At 37.5% G+C, this 18,088-nt stretch overlaps 1 protein-coding gene across 1 annotated transcript; it reads left to right on the top strand.

Moving 5' to 3' along the window:
• The first annotated feature begins 232 nt into the window (after nt 1-232).
• On the top strand, nt 233-8,970 carry LOC132638569 (protein DETOXIFICATION 29-like). The gene is made up of 5 exons (XM_060355405.1): nt 233-341; nt 470-708; nt 1,362-1,480; nt 1,640-1,726; nt 8,651-8,970. Exons 1-4 carry the CDS (start codon nt 274-276, stop codon nt 1,676-1,678), a joined length of 465 nt encoding a protein of 154 aa, XP_060211388.1. The 5' UTR covers nt 233-273; the 3' UTR covers nt 1,679-1,726; nt 8,651-8,970.
• Nucleotides 8,971-18,088: the final 9,118 nt, after the last annotated feature.

Genomic DNA, 18,088 nt, shown 5'->3' with positions numbered 1-18,088 from the left:
AGACAAAACGTTTAAGACAAAATATAAACTTTCAAAATTTATAATCTAAAATAAATTTTAGAGATTTATATGACTATGAGTCGTTTCATTAATAATAAAATTAAAATTTAATTATTTTAAAATATAAAATATTAATTTTTTCAATAATCTTTAAAGAAAAGTAAGATATATTTATGAGATATCAACTTTGTAGGTAAACAGCAGTAATAATTAACGCATGCATTGTAATTGTTGGTGCTGTTCACTTATTATTGACTGACACAATGTCACAATATGAATTGCAGTGCAAACATAATAGGTTGGACGTTCATGTTGTGTATTGGATTCAATGCTGCAATAAGGTATGTCAGTACTTTAATTTTGTTTAGTACAGAACTTACTGACAAATCCTTGATTAATTATAAAACTTATGCAATAAAAAGGAGTAAAGTTTTTTTCTTCTTCTTTTTTTTTTTTTTTTTTTTGGTAGTGTAAGGGTATCAAATGAACTAGGAGCAGGACATCCAAGAAGAGCAAAGTTCTCAGTGGTGGCGGTCTCAATTACTTCACTTGCAATTGGTGCATTGTTGACACTTTTACCCATCCTTACGAGAAGCCAATACCCACTTTTGTTCACAAATAATGCAAAAGTACAAAGGATGGTGTATGATCTCACTCCTGTATTGGGACTAACCCTCTTTGTCAACACACTCCAACCTACACTCTCTGGTACGTACTGATCTCCCAAAGCTCATTTTTATTTCTACTCGCTTTATATGGAGTAGATATTAAGAGTGAAAGTGACTTTATCATTATTAATAAAATTTTATCATGATTTTCAATTTTTGATTCAATTCTTTTTAGTGTTGTTGTTATTTACGAATTATGTATTTCAACTAGGTAGTATATTTTTATCAACAAAAAGTTGAAAGAAGAAAAAAAAATCAAGAAAAAAAATTACTTCCTCTGTCTCAATTTATGTGACATAGTTCAAATTTCGAGAGTCAAAACTTTTTTATTTTGACTGTGATTTGGACACAAAATCTTTAAGTATTTTGAAAAATAATTTACATATTTAGAAACTACATAAAAGTACTATAAGTCACAATAATTAAAAAAATTAAAATATTTAAATGGCATGCGAATAAATCACTGTCAAATTTTTTCTTGTTTGACTCTCGAAAGAGAAAAATGTCACATAAATTGAGACAGATGAGTATAAAACAAAAGGGAAAAAAGAATAAAAATAAATAATTAACAAGAGAAAATTTTAAAAACTAATGGCTTTGATTACTACTATAAGTGACAACATTAATCTTTATTTTAGATTTTTTGATGATGTTGTTAATAAAATGATAAATGCTACAAATGTGAAACAACAGGGGTGGCAATTGGAGCAGGATGGCAAGAACATGTGGCTTATGTGAACATAGTATGCTATTATGTCATTGGAATCCCTTTGGGTCTCTTCCTTACCTTTTTCATCAACTGGGGCATGCCGGTACTAATCATTTTCCCTCATCTTATTAATATGTTGATTCTTTGATTTCACTTTTAACCCGTTCATTAATGTGTGGTGGTTATTGATGATTAGATGTACTTATAAGTTTATTTCACTTTTGGTTTTGCAATTTGTTATGACCAAAATTGCGCTTTTCAGGGCATGTGGTATGGGATGTTAGTTGGAACTACAGCTTAGACTTGTGTTCTGATTAGGATAGTTGCAAGAACTGATTGGGACAAGGAGGTAATCTACAATATCGTTTGTGGTTGTTGATCCCAAACGCATACGCAAGTATACGTGATCATACAAGTAATATAGACTGTTAAGTCCAGATATCGATCCCACAGAGACTTAGATTCTACTGTTAAACTAATTCAAATTCGAATGAAACTATTCGAGAAACTGAAAATCAAAATTGTTTGTTGTACTAAACTAAAACTTGAAAAGTAAACAATTTGTAATGGGTGTTTTTGTGACTGGGAATATCTTGACAAAGATTGTAAGAATTATCAGATGAGAGAAAGATCTAGGGTTATGGCTTTCGACAATTCAGTTGATCTTCAAACAATTCCACCTATTTTCTTTCCTGGGTTACTAGTTAACGGGTTAATTATGCTTTATGATATTCTCTCGAACTACTCACAAGCCTGTAGATGTTACCTTAATGCCTATATCTCTATGGTCATCAGATGTAACAAGAACGCATTTATTTTACCGTATTCAACTAAGTAGGGCTAAAGGGTATATCTCTATCCTCATTAGCTAAACGATTAAATCGAACAAACTCTATTTATTCTTATTACGTACGTGAATTCCCTTTCTCAAGTTCAACCCACGCACCACAGATAGTGTCAAACTATTGGCCAGATAATCAAACAATTGAAATCAAGAATAAATAAGCAACCCACAATATGGAAAATCAATAGATAATAATTGTCATCACATCAACTTTCAAGTCTTTCGCCACAACCCTAGAACTAGGAGATTTAGCTACTCATGATTCGATCATAGACAAAAGAAGCCATGAATAAACTAGGGTTGAAAAATATGAAAAATAAAATAACCTAGAGAGATAAAAAGGAGAACGGTGGCTTACAAATCCTTGAATAATCCCAGAATACCGTTCTCAGCTATAAAAACGTGTATATATAGGCTAGGGTAAAAATAATAAATAAGGAATCCAAATCCTAGTCTAATCGGGAAAACATCCGCAGAGTTCCGCTTTCCTTCCGCATCGCGGAAGGATCGCGCAATGATCTGTAGCTTCTCGCCTTCTTCACGCGATGCGGGTCGATCGCGCACCCTGATGACTGAGTTTGGTTGTTCCGCTTTCTTCACGCGATGCGGGTCGATGGCCTAAATTTCTGGAGCTTCTCGCGATCCTTCCGCGATGCGGAAGGAAACGCGGAAGGAAAGCGAGGATTTGCAGTCGATTAACTCTCCTTTTCAGTTCGTCGTTTTCGTTCGTCGACTCTTCACCTCAGCCAATCGACATATGCTACGAATTCCAATCACTTCAAGCACATTTCCCATCATTTGTCGTCATCGTACCTATACACATAAAATATAACGACATAAGTTCAAATACGACGGTTACTTCATGAATTAAGCGATAAAAGTCATAAGAAGAAGTTGTAATACGACATAAAACATGATATTTGTGCCAAATATCACCACCCCCCACTTAGACTCTGCTCGCCCTCGAGCAGACACAAACTAACATCAGACTACACTTCTAGCTCACTCATTCAAACAGGTCTGCAACGGGATTCGGCTAGTATGGCTAACTCTTGAAGCGAGATTTTCAAAAACAAACCAACGACCCAGATTGCGAAAGCCATGCCAAAGGTTTTAAAAGCCTCAGTTTCAGCAACAAGTACTTCTTTTCAAAGAAAACATTTCGAATTTCAAAACAGTTGACTCAACGACACCTTTATGATTGAGAAATCAACACTTCACCATTCTATTGCTAATTATGTGCCCTCACCTCAACAAAGTAGTCCATATCTCATCAAGAAATACATGTTTAAATCAATGGACCTGAAATCAATAAATGCACTCACTCTCGCAAAGAACATCACATGCAATGTACGACATACCATATGCTTGCCCGTAGTGTAACCACTCTACTAATACAAGTAAGACAAGCCTAGAATCAAGTAGGACTTCGAGGGTTGTAATGTAGGCTACGGCACGGGTAGGGATTATTTGGATAATAGTGACTAACCTCCCAAAGCACTTTAATACATTATACATTCGTCATTCTTGCACGCTTTCTTTATTAGCCCTTATTCGATACCAACCAACCTTTAAGTTTCTCCCAATTCACCCATTTTCTTTGTTTAAGCACCACTCTTTTTAAAATCACACAAGTTAGAAGGGAAACCTTTTTCGCTACATTTTTTTTTCTGTCTTTTTCAGATTTCTTTGTTTTCTCTTTTTTTTTTCTTTTTTTTTTCGATCAATTCCCAACTAACACGTGAATTAGCTCTGTTCATTCGATGCTCCCATTGTCTTCCTAGATTACAGTTAACAACCATTTCCCCTCTTTTCGCCTCCCAACTCCCATTATGCATGTAAATTGATTAAAGTGCTTCAGGAGTGTTTTGGATCAAACATTGAGTGCTGTAGAACGAAGGGGTAAGGCTAATTAACTGCTATCAAAGAAAAGGCTAACGGCTCAACGGGGTTAACTAGGGTGTTATTTGCACGCTGGTAGGATAACTTTTTAGGCTTTTTAGTGACTAATCAAAGAAACGCCTCTATCACTTTCTAGGCTCAACCAAACTTCATTTCTCTTTGTGCACACACAGGGCAAGTTCTAGATGTCAATACCAAACATGGATTCAAAAAACGAAACCTTACTCACACATGGCACATAATCAACGCAAGAAGGATCTGGTTGTCCCTCGAAACAATCAAACACAATGGAAATCAACAATGCCAAGTGGGTCATACGAGTCAACACAAAAACCATTTTCAAGTGTTTCCAAGAAAAGTAATACAAGTTCACGGCATGCTTTCATAAAACATTTCAAGATCACTCATATTCCAAGACTTTACCTATCCTGTGCACCTAGCATTTGAATGTACCTAGCCTACGGACTGATTTTCCCTCAAGCAGGTTGTCATCCACCCCGTCATCAGGAACGGCCCTTTCTATGACTATAAAAGAAAAAATCTACCTACGCCCGGTTCAAAGGCCCCCCCTCGGGAAAGAACCGAGGCCATAAGAAAACCAAAGGGGGTGGATGATGAATGCCTACTAATGAGGGGCTTAAGAAGTTATCAAAGAAAAATAAAGAAAAATAAAATCTTTTTGAATTTTTTCCACTTTTTTTTTATTTTGTTTTATTTTCGACACTAAGATGCAAAACGAAAAAAAAAAACCTAAGGCATACTAATCATCATCCGCAACCTCAAAACATGTTACAAACCAGGGACGTATTTCCCACCCCACACTTAAAACTATGCAATGCCCTCAATGCATGTATATTTGAAATCAAATAAAGCTCCAGCAAGGTAAGAAATACTCCCTGGGGCCCACTAGGGCCTAGCTAGCAACATGCTCTCATCATCAAGGGGCGAATGACCCCACACTTAAAACTCTGGCATGCTCCTCAGCTTTCAACTTTGGGTACTCAGACTTCCCCTAATCGTCATGGCATGACATGAACCAACTTTTTTCTCCACCTCGAACTTATGAATTTCACCCCTAATTTTGCATCCAATTTTCTATCACGCTTCTGGGGCGGTGGTGTGAAAATAAAAGAACCAATCAATAGATATCGTTTCTTGAACTTCTTGGATCTTAAGTGAGGAGTATCGCTTTGTCTTTTCGGTGTGGCAAATTTCGGGATGTAAGGATCTTGTTTCTCATCTCTACAATTCTTCATCGGCGTGGAGGGCTCGATTTGCATGTCACCAACCAAACATAATGTAGAAAAGTGTTTAGAATGAGGACCAACACGCCCCAACTCTAAAACTGCATTATTTTTGACATCCTTACTTTTGTTCACTTCCTCAACAATGACATCATCAACAAAGATCTGATCGAATGGTTGGAGTTCCTCTATCTGCTCCAAATGTAGGCCACTATCCAAGGTAATCTGTAGTTGGGCATCAGACACCTCAACCTTTTTATTCATTTGTGCCTGCAAGCCATGGATATCTGAGCCAAATTGGTCTATCTCTTGTCCGAGCTCACTTCTACCTTCTATCAGTTGTGTAGCCATGTTTGTAAGACCATCACGGAGAAACCCATGAAATTTTATTTGTTGAGCTTGTTCTGTTAGCCAAGATTGGCTCACTATCTCTGCTTCTTCAAAGATATCTACTTGTGGGAACTCGCTCTCTTCTTCTGTTTGAGGTTCGTCTTGAGTATTGGCTAAGCCTATAACTTGTAAATCATTACAAGTTTCGGCCTCGGCCTGCATCTCTGTGAGGTTGGCACGAATCCTCTCTATGGCTTTCCACATTTCTGCGTTTTGCTCTCTCATTAATGCATCATGCTCCATCATTTGCTCCCCTATTTGCTTCATCATATCGCTAACCCGAGCAAGACTTTCCGCATCCTCCACTTCGTTACTACTGTCAACATCACAAATAACAGGAGAATTATAATATGGGCTCGGGGATGGGGAGTGAGAGTTAGGACAACCATTCCAATGACCGTCTTGACCACCACATATATTACAAATATTCCACTCAAAAGATTGGGAAGGTGCACACAACCCATTCCCGGAAATATTTTGACAGTGTTGCCACAGGTGGGGTCCCCCACAAATCAAACAAGGATCACCAAAATAGGAACAACCAATATTCGACCAATTTTTACTCCAAGATGCCATATCAAGCAAACTAACCAAAATATTATATTAAAAATAAAATAAAATAATAATAAATAAATAAAAACTTGAATAGAAATTCTAAAATCCAAATTAGAAAAACAGTAATATTGCTAAGTCCCCGGCAACGGCGCCAAAAACTTGTTGATCCCAAACGCACACGCAAGTATACGTGATCGTACAAGTAATATAGACTGTTAAGTCCAGATATCGATCCCACAGAGACTTAGATTCTACTGTTAAACTAATTCAAATTCGAATGAAACTATTCAAGAAAGTGAAAATCAAGATTGTTTGTTGTACTAAACTAAAACTTGAAAAGTAAACAATTTGTAATGGGTGTTTTTGTGACTGGGAATATCTTGACAAAGATTGTAAGAATTATCAGATGAGAGAAAGATCTAGGGTTATGGCTTTCGACAATCCAGTTGATCTTCAGACAATTCCACCTATTTTATTTCCTGGGTTACTAGTTAACGGGTTAATTATGCTTTATGATATTCTCTCGAACTACTCACAAGCCTGTAGATGTTACCTTAATGCCTATATCTCTATGGTCATCAGATGTAACAAGAACGCATTTATTTTACCGTATTCAACTAAGTAGGGCTAAAGGGTATATCTCTATCCTCATTAGCTAAACGATTAAATCGAACAAACTCTATTTATTCTTATTACGTACGTGAATTCCCTTTCTCAAGTTCAACCCACGCACCACAGATAGTGTCAAACTATTGGCCAGATAATCAAACAATTGAAATCAAGAAAAAATAAGCAACCCACAATATGGAAAATCAATAGATAATAATTGTCATCACATCAATTTTCAAGTCTTTCGCCACAACCCTAGAACTAGGAGATTTAGCTACTCATGATTCGATCATAGACAAAAGAAGCCATGAATAAACTAGGGTTGAAAAATATGAAAAATAAAATAACCTAGAGAGATAAAAAGGAGAACGGTGGCTTACAAATCCTTGAATAATCCCAGAATACCGTTCTCAGCTATAAAAACGTGTATATATAGGCTAGGGTAAAAATAATAAATAAGGAATCTAAATCCTAGTTTAATCGGGAAAACATCCGCAGAGTCCCGCTTTCCTTCCGCATCGCGGAAGGATCGCGCAATGATCTGCAGCTTCTCGCCTTCTTCACGCGATGCGGGTCGATCGCGCACCCTGATGACTGAGTTTGGTTGTTCCGCTTTCTTCACGCGATGCGGGTCGATGGCCTGAATTTCTGGAGCTTCTCGCGATCCTTCCGCGATGCGGAAGGAAAGCGAGGATCTGCAGTCGATTAACTCTCCTTTTCAGTTCGTCGTTTTCGTTCGTCGACTCTTCACCTCAGCCAATCGACATATGCTACGAATTCCAATCCCTTCAAGCACATTTCCCATCATTTGTCGTCATCGTACCTATACACATAAAATATAATGACATAAGTTCAAATACGACGGTTACTTCATGAATTAAGCGATAAAAGTCATAAGAAAAAGTTGTAATACGACACAAAACATGATATTTGTGCCAAATATCAGTGGTTTCACTATTTCTCTTAGACCAATTATTCTTTCTTGGTTCTATATCATTTGCTTGAGGTACTCGAGCTTTTCGATGATCTTTTTAATATTCACAAAGAATAACTGGGATCAGAAATTACAAAATGAAAATGATAAAAACATAACACATTAATGTAATTTTGGGTTAACATGGTACAAGAAAGCCATTAATGTGGTATTCTTTCTTTTTGACGCTTCAACCTTCTTGCTGAAAATATGATTTTTCCCCCTCCTCCTCTTAACCTTGATATTATTATTTTATACTATTATAAGAAAAACCCTTTCCGACTCGTTTTATCTGATTATAAACGGAGTCAAGCAATTTTTCTTTTATTATGATTTTTAAGTTCTTTTTAAATATTTTGAATTACTAATTATATATGTTGACTTATATTTTCTCTGCTCCAATTTATATGACATAGTTTTACTTTGGCAAAAATTTAACAAAGGAATTTGTTTTTAAAAGCTTATGATATTATAAGTGTCATAATATCTGTAGGCTATAAGACTTTTTATTCTTGTGACTTTAAACATGTAATAACATTTGTGGCTATAAAAACTTTTCATTAAAAGTAAAATGAGAAGTTTAAAGTTAAATTACCGTTTTAAATATAACAATGTGTATGAAACAGATGAAATAGTATTTTTCATGTGATCTTAAATAATCTATGTTTGAGTTTACACCAATTCCTCATAAATATGGACAGATAAGAGTAGTGTCGAATCAAGCTTGAGATTAATCTTTAATCTGGATAAATGCAGGCTTCTGACGCTGGAGATAGAATAAAGCAACTGGGAGGAAACAAAAATGCCAATGTCATTGATGGATACGCCATTAGCTGAGACTAGACAAAGCAGTATTGGGGATAAAGTTCCCTTTTATAAGATTTTGATGTTTGAAATTCATAGAATCAATAATCCAACTTTTTCCACTTTCCAATTATTTCTCTCTGTCCCTTGGTAGTGTGATTTATCATTTTTGAAAGCTTTTTGTAACTTAAGTTTTGGTACTTCATTTCCACTTAAAAGGGGAATCAATTCTACTTTCTTCTTGGTGATAATTTCATTTCCCTTTTCCCCAACTTTTTGGCCATATATGAAATGGAACAAAGTACTTCCTATTATTTGCTGTGGATCTTAAATAAAAGAGGAAAACAAATTTGAGTTCATGCGGCAATAAGTTTTGTTTCGAGCGAAATTAAAGAGCAATATGGATCGGACAACGGAAAACGTCAAAAATGCCTTTGCATTTTTACACAATGCGAAATTGAAGCAAAAATGTCCTCCGTTAATAGTTTATGTGAAATTGAAGCAAAAATGTCCTCCGTTAATAGTTTAGTTCAAAAATATCGTTATTGTTACTTAATTGGGTGAAAATGTGTTTTTCTAATAAACGTATTGTTTCTTTTCTTTGTAAACACTTTTTTTCCTAATAGACATCGAATACCATTTCTATCTAAATTTGCATCGGCATCGATCTTTTAAGTCATTTTCTAAGGCGATTCCTTTTCTTCTACGACTATCCATGTTATAGCAGACCTCGCGATCTTCTTACCAGTGTAGTATTATAATAGACATTTGCGAGTTTTTGAATATACGTGTTTTGTTCATGTTCAAGGCCTTATCGGAATGTACTGGAAATTGATTTGTTATTGAGGAAGACTTAGCTTATGGCTGAAAAGTAAGGAGACTCCAACAATCATTTCCATTTTCTTTTTATTTTTAGGCCCATTGGTTGACTTTGACAATAAAATTTAATTAACTTATTTACATATGCCTATTGTCTTTATTCATTCACTAACACCCACTCTATAAAGAACTTTAAGGAAGAGATGCTCTCTCTATCTCAGTCCTTTACCTGCTAGGGTTACAAGAAGCACTTTTTGTCATGACTCAATTTACCTAAGCCGATATGCTCCAACCAAATAGGCGAATCAATTCATGTTAAACCATTTTCATCATTAAGGAACATTATGAAAATATTTAAATCAGTCGAAAGTTATAATAGCATAAACGAAGCATCATAAGTGCGAAAATACAAATAAATTCCCAAGAACTAGTGATATGGGTCAAGAGCATTTAACTAAGAAATAATATAGTAGTCCAAAACCAAATACATTGTAGAATGAAATGAGGAAAGATAGAGGGAGGTCTACGATGTGGCGAACCATTAAGTAGCTCACCCCCAATCTCCACAAGCCGATCGCTCTACACACGATCATGAACATCCTTCCGCAAGGATCGGTATCTGCACAAAAGTTACACCAACTGTAGCATGAGTATAAAATCAATCGTACTCAATAAGCATAATTAACCGACCCTTTCGCTACCAATTATCATAATTATCATGCGGAAGATTTAATAACATAAGCAGTCTCAAAATCGTGTATATAAATAAGTGTGGAATAAATACTACAACATCCCTAAGAAATCTAGTTTGTAACAGTACCGTTTGTCTGCGGATGAAAATCTGTGCTGAGGTTAACCTTGGTTCCCAATCCTTTCTGAAAGGATTTCCAAAAGTTTGTTATGAACTGAGCACCACGATCTGAAATAATGGACACTGGGTCCCATGCAATTTGACAATCTCATGAATATACAACTTGGCATAGTCTTCTGCTGAATCGATGGTTTTAACTGGCAAGAAGTGCGCTGACTTATTATGTCGGTCATCAATCACCCAAGTAGAGTTATGTCTACGGGATGAACGAGGTAGACTTCTTGTGAAGTCCATATTTATCATCTCCCATTTCCAAACAAGAATATCAATATTTTGAGTCAGCCCACCAGGATTTTGGTGTTCGGCTTTCACTTGTCGGCAATTCGGACACTTAGCCACAAAGTCTGCTACAGTTTTTTTCATGCCTTTCCACCAATAAATTTCCTTAAGGTCATGATACATCTTAGTGGAACCTGACATGGTTCTCTCTATGAGCCCATCTACATCTGGAACACATAACCTGCGTCGGTACCTTAAGGTACCATCATCTTCCCCTTGTTCAAAACCCGTTGTCTTGTGCTTTTGAATCCCCTCTTCCAGCTATAACATGTAGGGATCACTAAACTGCTTCTCTTTAACTTCAACCACTAAGGAGGAATGAGCTCTGTTCTGAACAACAACAACACCATCTTCGGAGTCCAAGAGTCGAACTCCTAGATTTGCTAAACGGTGAACTTCCTTGGTCATAGTTCTTTTATCTGTCTCAACGTGAGCTAAACTACCCATGGAACGCTGATTAAGAGCATCAACTACAATATTCGCCTTAACTAGATGATAGAGAATATCTACATCATAATCCTTAAGCAATTCGAGCCATCTTCTCTACCTAAGATTTAGCTCTCTTTGCTTGAAGATATACTGCAAGATTTTATGATTGGTAAAAATATCAACATGCGCCCATACAAATAATGACGCCATATCTTAAGTGCAAAAACCACAACTGCCAATTCTAGATCATGAGTCGGGTAATTCTTTTGACGAGTCTTAAGCTAACGAGATACATAAGCTACAACCTTACCATGCTGCATTAGGACACATCCGAGACCAATTCTCGAAGCATCACAATATCCTTCAGTTCCCTTTGGTAGCGTCAAAACTGGAGCAGAATTCAACCTCTGTTTCAACTCTTCAAAACTTTGCTCACATGCATCTGACCACTGAAACTTAACCTTTTTTTTAGTCAATTTAGTCAACGGAGCTGAAATAGAGGAAAACCCCTCCACAAAGCGTCTATAATAACCCGCCAGACCCAAGAAACTTCTTATATCAGAAACTGAAGTGGGTCTGGGCCAATTCTTTATGGCATCAATATTCTGAGAATCAAATTTCACACCTTCACCTGAAATCATATGGCCGAGAAATGCCACTAACTTGAGCCAAAATTCACACTTTGAGAATTTAACATTGAGCTCACGATCTTGAAGTGTCAACACTATTCTGAGATGTACTGCATGTTCAGCCTCACTACGGGAATATGCCAAAATGTAATCGATGAAAACAATGACGAAGAGATCAAGATAGGGCTTGAAGACTATGTTCATAAGGTCCATGAAAGCGGCTGGTGAATTTGTCAACCCAAAAGACATGACAAAAAATTTGAAATGACCATAACAAGTTCTGAAAGCGGTCTTAGGAATATCAACTTCCTTAACCATTAATTGATGGTATCCTGATCTGAGGTCAATCTTAGAATAACACTGGGCACCCTGAAGTTGGTTAAACAAATCATCAATTATGGGAAGAGGGTATCTGTTCGTAATGGTGACCTTGTTCAACTGACGGTAATCAATGCACATGCGTAAGGAACCATCTTTCTTTCGGACAAACAAGACTGGCACACCCCGAGGTGAAACGCTAGGCCTAATAAATTCCTTGTCAAGAAGATTTTTCAACTGGGATTTTAACTTTTTAACTCTGCTGGAGCCATTCTGTATGGCGGAATAGATATCGATTCAGTGCCGGGAAGTAGATCAATTCCAAAGTTTCTCTCCCTACCAGAGGAACTCCGGCATAATATTGTGGAAAGACTTCTAGAAATTCATTAACGACTGGTACGGACTGGAGAGTTGGGCTCTGGTTCTTTGAATCCCTGACCCGAACTAAGTGATAGACATACCCCTTGGAAATTATATTTTTGGCCTTAAGATAGGAAATAGATCTAGCCCTAGGTACTACTGAATTACCCTTCCATTCTATGACTGGTTCATTAGGAAATTCAAATCTTACAGTTTTGGTTCTACAACCCACCGTGGCATAACATGAAGCTAACCAATCTATACCCATGATTACATCAAAGTCTACCATCTCTAATTCTGCTAAGTCAGCTATGGTTTTGCGGTGATCGACTAAAACTGGGCAACTTCTATAAATACGTCTAGCTATAACTGACTCTCCAACTGGAGTGGGCACTTCAAAGGGTTCACACAACATTTATAGTTCTATCCCAAATTTCTTAGTAATAAAGAGGGTTACATGAGATAAGGTGGATCCTGGATCAATAAGGGAATAAACGTCGAAAGTGAAGACTGTTAGTGTACCTATGACAATATCTGCACGTGCTTCTGTATCCTGACGACTTGCCTAAGCATACAAGCAGTTTTGACCTCCGCATGCATTACCAGACTTAGATGCACCATGCCCTGACTGGGCTTGAGAATTACGAGGAGCTACTGAATTTGTGGACCGAGCCACCTTATCTCCGGTACCCTGTCTCACTGATGGACAGTCCCTCTGAAAATGGCCCCGCTGTCCACACCCGTAGCATATATCCATACCCATAGGACACTCCCCTGGATGCCTCTTACCACTCTTGTTGCAAACCAAATTATCATAAGTCTGCTGGCCCACACTAGCCTGAGAATAAGAGTAAGTTGGTCTGAAATTTTGTTTCTTCTGATCATTCCTGAACTTTGGGGCTGGAGCACTGGATACAGATGAAGCGGGTCCTGATGATCTGTGATTGAAGAATTTTCTACCTCCACCTCCCATGACTGAAGTTACCTGCAGACCTAGCTCTCATGTTAAATTCTCTATCTTTTTCCTTCTGAAGAGCCTCGTCTTCTTTCATTCGGTCCTTAAGATCCTGAATAAAGGCAACCATCTTGGTGATAGTCACCTTGTCATTCTGAGCAGCAACATTAGCATCACAATACAAGTCAGGTATAAGGCCCAACAAAAATCTTCTAACTATGGCCCTCATGTCAGGAAGCATATACTGAGCAAACTTAGACAAGGAAACAAACTTGAGATAATACTCATTCACACTCATACTAGTATGCTTGAGCCTCTTAAATTCATAGGCCTTCTCTAACCTCAACCGTCTGGAAGTGATCAATGAAAGCATCAACAAACTCATCCCAAGTTGCTGGAGATGCATCCTTGATGTGTCGTGGATTTGTGGCGCATTCGACGCCTTTTTACTATGAATTTTGGTTGTTTTCAAGTAAGTCTGGGTCATTTTAATATATTTTTCTGGTGTTTTAGGAAGACGATGGCCCAAAAGCAAAAACGAAGAAAAAAGGAAAAATTTGCCCAGAAATAAAGATTCGACAGTCCGTTGATCAATCGACGGGCCGTCTTTTGAAGCGTCGATAAGTTCAATTTTCCAGTGATGGACTAAGTTAAAGAGGACAAAGGACGAAGCCATCAACGAAGCGTCGACCTGATCGACATTTCGTTGTTTGTATCGTCAAACAAATTTGTCTACCTGAAGAGAGAAAGACGGAAGAATCAACGGAGGGTCGAACTGGTCGGCGGCATCGTCGAATGGACCATAGAACTGAAGAAACAAAAGACGAAGTCATCGACGGTCCGTCAATCATGCTACCAGGGACATTTTTTCCAATTGCTGATGTACGTTTTTGGAGCCTATTTAAAGAACATTTTAGGTCTTTGTACACATCAGATTTTTCTCTAACATTTAACACTTTTTCCATTGGTTGGTGAGCATTGAATACTCCACTTTTGGAGCTTAGTGAAGACAAAAAGATTCCATCCCCACCATCTTTATTACACTTTGTAAGCTTTATTTCTCTATTATTGCTTACTACTTTTGTGACCAATATGTGTGAGTAGTTTCTTTAATCAAAGTTGTGGACCCAAATGATGGGTGTTATGTAATGGGTGTCTAACATATATATATATATATATATTGGGTTGTGACGTGTTTTATTATTTCTCATATTCATTGTTAGTTAGTGGTTGCAAACACTTACTTATGCACAAATCCTAGTTTTGTTTGAAAAGATGAACTAGGGTTTGAGTTGAAATAATATAACAAGGACTCGGGGCGCTATCCCTCGTTTAATGAACTCACTTAGGGATAATATGAGTTCTACTTGGCATATTTAATCGGTTTTACTTGTAACTTCTCTATATTTGGAAAAATCATGAAAAGAAATACTTTCTAACTATTGAAAAATATTAGAAAGTGCATTAGAGATTAAGTGCATACAAAACCTCGACCCATTAGAAATATATCATATTGATACCCATAGCATAACATCTAATCACAGCGGGGACACAACTTTGGTTCTTTTAATCCAAACAGATTCCAAATACTTCAAAATAGCGAATACAAACCAAAACCCTCTTTCTACACTAGTCGGAATAGAACTAAAGTCTTTAGAGATTAGTGAAATATATGATTAGTATTTATGTCACACTTTATTCCCTGTGGGATTCGACCCCAACCTAGTTGGGTTACTATATCTGACACCGACCGCCTTACGCCATAATTTAGGTGTAATTTGAGGGTATTAATCCTCCTCGTGGGACTGTTCCCACGTCGCATACCAAATATGAGCAACATCTTGCAACTGATAAGCTCTTAAGTCTGCTTCCCCTATTTCCATAGCATGCATGACACAAAAGACCTTCTCAAGCCCATCGATGAAATTCTGGGGATCTTCCCCTTAATAAACTTTGTGAACACTGGAGGCTTCATGTTCAGAAACTCTTTGATCCTAGAGTTGTTCTTCCCTCCACTAGCTCCTGTGCTAGGAGCTGTCTCCTGACGTTGTGCCTGATTAGAAATAATTTGGATGAACAGCTGGATAGCTCCCCTAACATCTATGTTAGTAGCATTGGGCTGCGGAGTAGCAGTAGGACGGAACTCCCCAGGCCTCTCTATAGCTGGGGGTGCAGTATCTGCTCCAACCCTCTGAGTCTGAGGCTCCGCCTCTAGAGTAACGTTGGCAGTAGCTCTCTGGCTGGTAGCTTTTATCCTCTTGGAGTACTTTCTCTTTACAGGCATTGTCTGAAATACACAATACTCACGAGTTAGAAGGATTCCTGAAAGCATAGCTCTAGCTACATGATTTAGAGTATGAAATAAGTGAGACAATTCTAGATGTCTTGGTGGTCAACTGTTTATATGTGTGGGGCCTTCACACATATAATATTGACCCCACTGGACACGATTTCAGAGACTCCCTAATAAACTTCAACCTAGGATCTGATACCAAGCTTTGTTACACACCGAACCATGGCTTGGGCACTTGGTGCCTCGTTGCATGTGACCGAGCGAACCACATGGCTTGCCAAATCAATATAGGGCATGAGCTGATGCGGAATACAATATAAGACATGGATAGTCTGAATAAAAAATAAAGTTTCATAATGGTAGGTAAAATACTTGTTTGAAACATAATGCGGAAATAGTCTGAATAACATGAAAATACTAAGCCAAAATGGCTATACGACTCTGAATATCTGACACAACATAACTAACTAGTCTATGAAACCTCTGACATGAGTCTGACTGCTAAACTATTTACCGGGACAAGGCCCCCGGCATACCTTAACTGCATAACTGAAATAAATGTAATAAGGATAACACCCCGAATAGAATGGGGCTCACCACAAGCTGATACGAGCAAGTCCTAATGTGCTGATCCGTCGTCCTGTAGATCTGCATCGTAAATGCAGGCCCCCAAGCAATTAAAAGGGGACGTCAGTACACTTGAATTGTACTGGTATGTAAAGCAACTGAATGAAGTAAAGCATGACACATGAAATAATGAAAATGAAACTGTAAACTGAACATGAACATGAATATCATTTGACATGAATATGTATAACATGAATAAAATGTTTTAAGTATATATATATCTATGGGAGAGCATTAGTATAACCGACATGTAAACACGTGGCGTTTAATCTCTGCCCGATCAGCTAGGCCATCCTGTACCTTACCTGGGTACAAGACCTGAACATGAATATGAATGGATCCAATAATCGCAATGGGTAAACATGAAGGTATCATCTTAGCTAGGCGGAGCGATCCTTATCCTACGCTGGCATACGTAGGTTCAGGCTATCTAAGCCTTCTCGGTAATCTGTGCAACTCCAAAACATAAACATGGATATAGTTGGCTTAGTAGCCCATGAATATATAACTTTCTTGTAAACATGATTCATGCTTATATTACAACATGAAGATAATATAACTTGTATGAAAATATGGGGATATGTAGGATTTTCATGAAAATAAGCATAATAGTTCATATCTTGCATGTAAGAACCCATGGAATGCTAAGTATGGGTATTCTATGGATTACGGACAGATTTTCAATCACCAAAAGGGAATATTAAGAATATAATAATGAAATAATAATATAACATGATCATGGAAGAGCATGGTGTAGGGAAGAACAATTATGTTCCCACAGGTAGTTGGAAACCCTACATACATGGTAATGCTCCAAACTCGTAGTGAAGGTCTGAACTTGAAGAATTCCAAAAGCTTTAGTCTTGAATCCTTTAAATGGGTTTTCTTGAAAACCCTAGGATAGAAACAATGAATTCTCATTTAATATTCATGAATATATGTTGGAATTCACTTGGGATGATAAGAATAGACTTACCTTGATGTATTCTAATGGTATGGAGACAAGAACTTCGTGCTAGGGCTTTAGGATATGAAAAGTGGGAAATAATACTAAAATCCCGTATTTATACTTTTCACTGAGGCGGAAGAAGTACGGGCATAATGTACAGCCCGTACATTATTGTACACCCCATACATTGTGGACGTACATCATAAGTCAATTTCCAGAAACTATGATTTGGGTCTGTGAGGTACGTGATGAGAAGTACGTCTAGTACAAATTGTTCTGCAAAGAAGTACGGCCCGTACAATAATGTACGACCTGTACATTCAGGCCGTGCCTGGAATGTCAAATTCCAGTGGTTCTATTTTCTCCCTTGTAATATACGCACTAAAATTACAGCCCGTACAATTGACGTAACACGTACTATTACCGTTCCAAGGTAAATTTCCAATTCCAATACTCCCTGTCTTGCTTTCTAAGTCCTGAAATCATGAACATAACTTAGTTAGGAGGTATGAGGTGGTACATCCTTTACCATATTGCCACATCAATGTCACGACCCAGCCCCGTGGGCCGCGACTGACACCCTACCTGGGTACCCAGACCGAATCGCACATTCATTATCAAATCCAAACTTATTTCAGAATTTTACGAAATCATATCAAACATAATTTATATCAAAATATGTCTTAAGCGGTCGCACCAAATTAAAATGCCATATCAAATACAAACTGAGCGGCGGAATAGACATCGCCGGTCAAAAGTGCAAACATAAGCATAAGGGCCATTTGGGGCCATCATAACAAACAGACCGCTTTAAGACCAGAAAACGAAATCAAACCAACATATACAGGACCCTCACCCCAC

The sequence above is a fragment of the Lycium barbarum genome, chromosome 4 (assembly GCF_019175385.1).
Source record: "Lycium barbarum isolate Lr01 chromosome 4, ASM1917538v2, whole genome shotgun sequence".
In the NCBI taxonomy this organism is placed as follows: domain Eukaryota; kingdom Viridiplantae; phylum Streptophyta; class Magnoliopsida; order Solanales; family Solanaceae; genus Lycium; species Lycium barbarum.
Note: the sequence above shows the minus strand (reverse complement) of the source record. Positions and strands in the feature narration are given on the sequence as shown.

Coding starts and splice junctions, on each gene's coding strand:
- LOC132638569 (XM_060355405.1), top strand. CDS start 274: ATGAATTGCAGTGCAAACATAATAGGTTGGACGTTCATGTTGTGTATT. Junction 709..1,361: donor ACTCCAACCTACACTCTCTG/GTACGTACTGAT, acceptor GTGAAACAACAG/GGGTGGCAATTGGAGCAGGA. Junction 1,481..1,639: donor TCATCAACTGGGGCATGCCG/GTACTAATCATT, acceptor TGCGCTTTTCAG/GGCATGTGGTATGGGATGTT.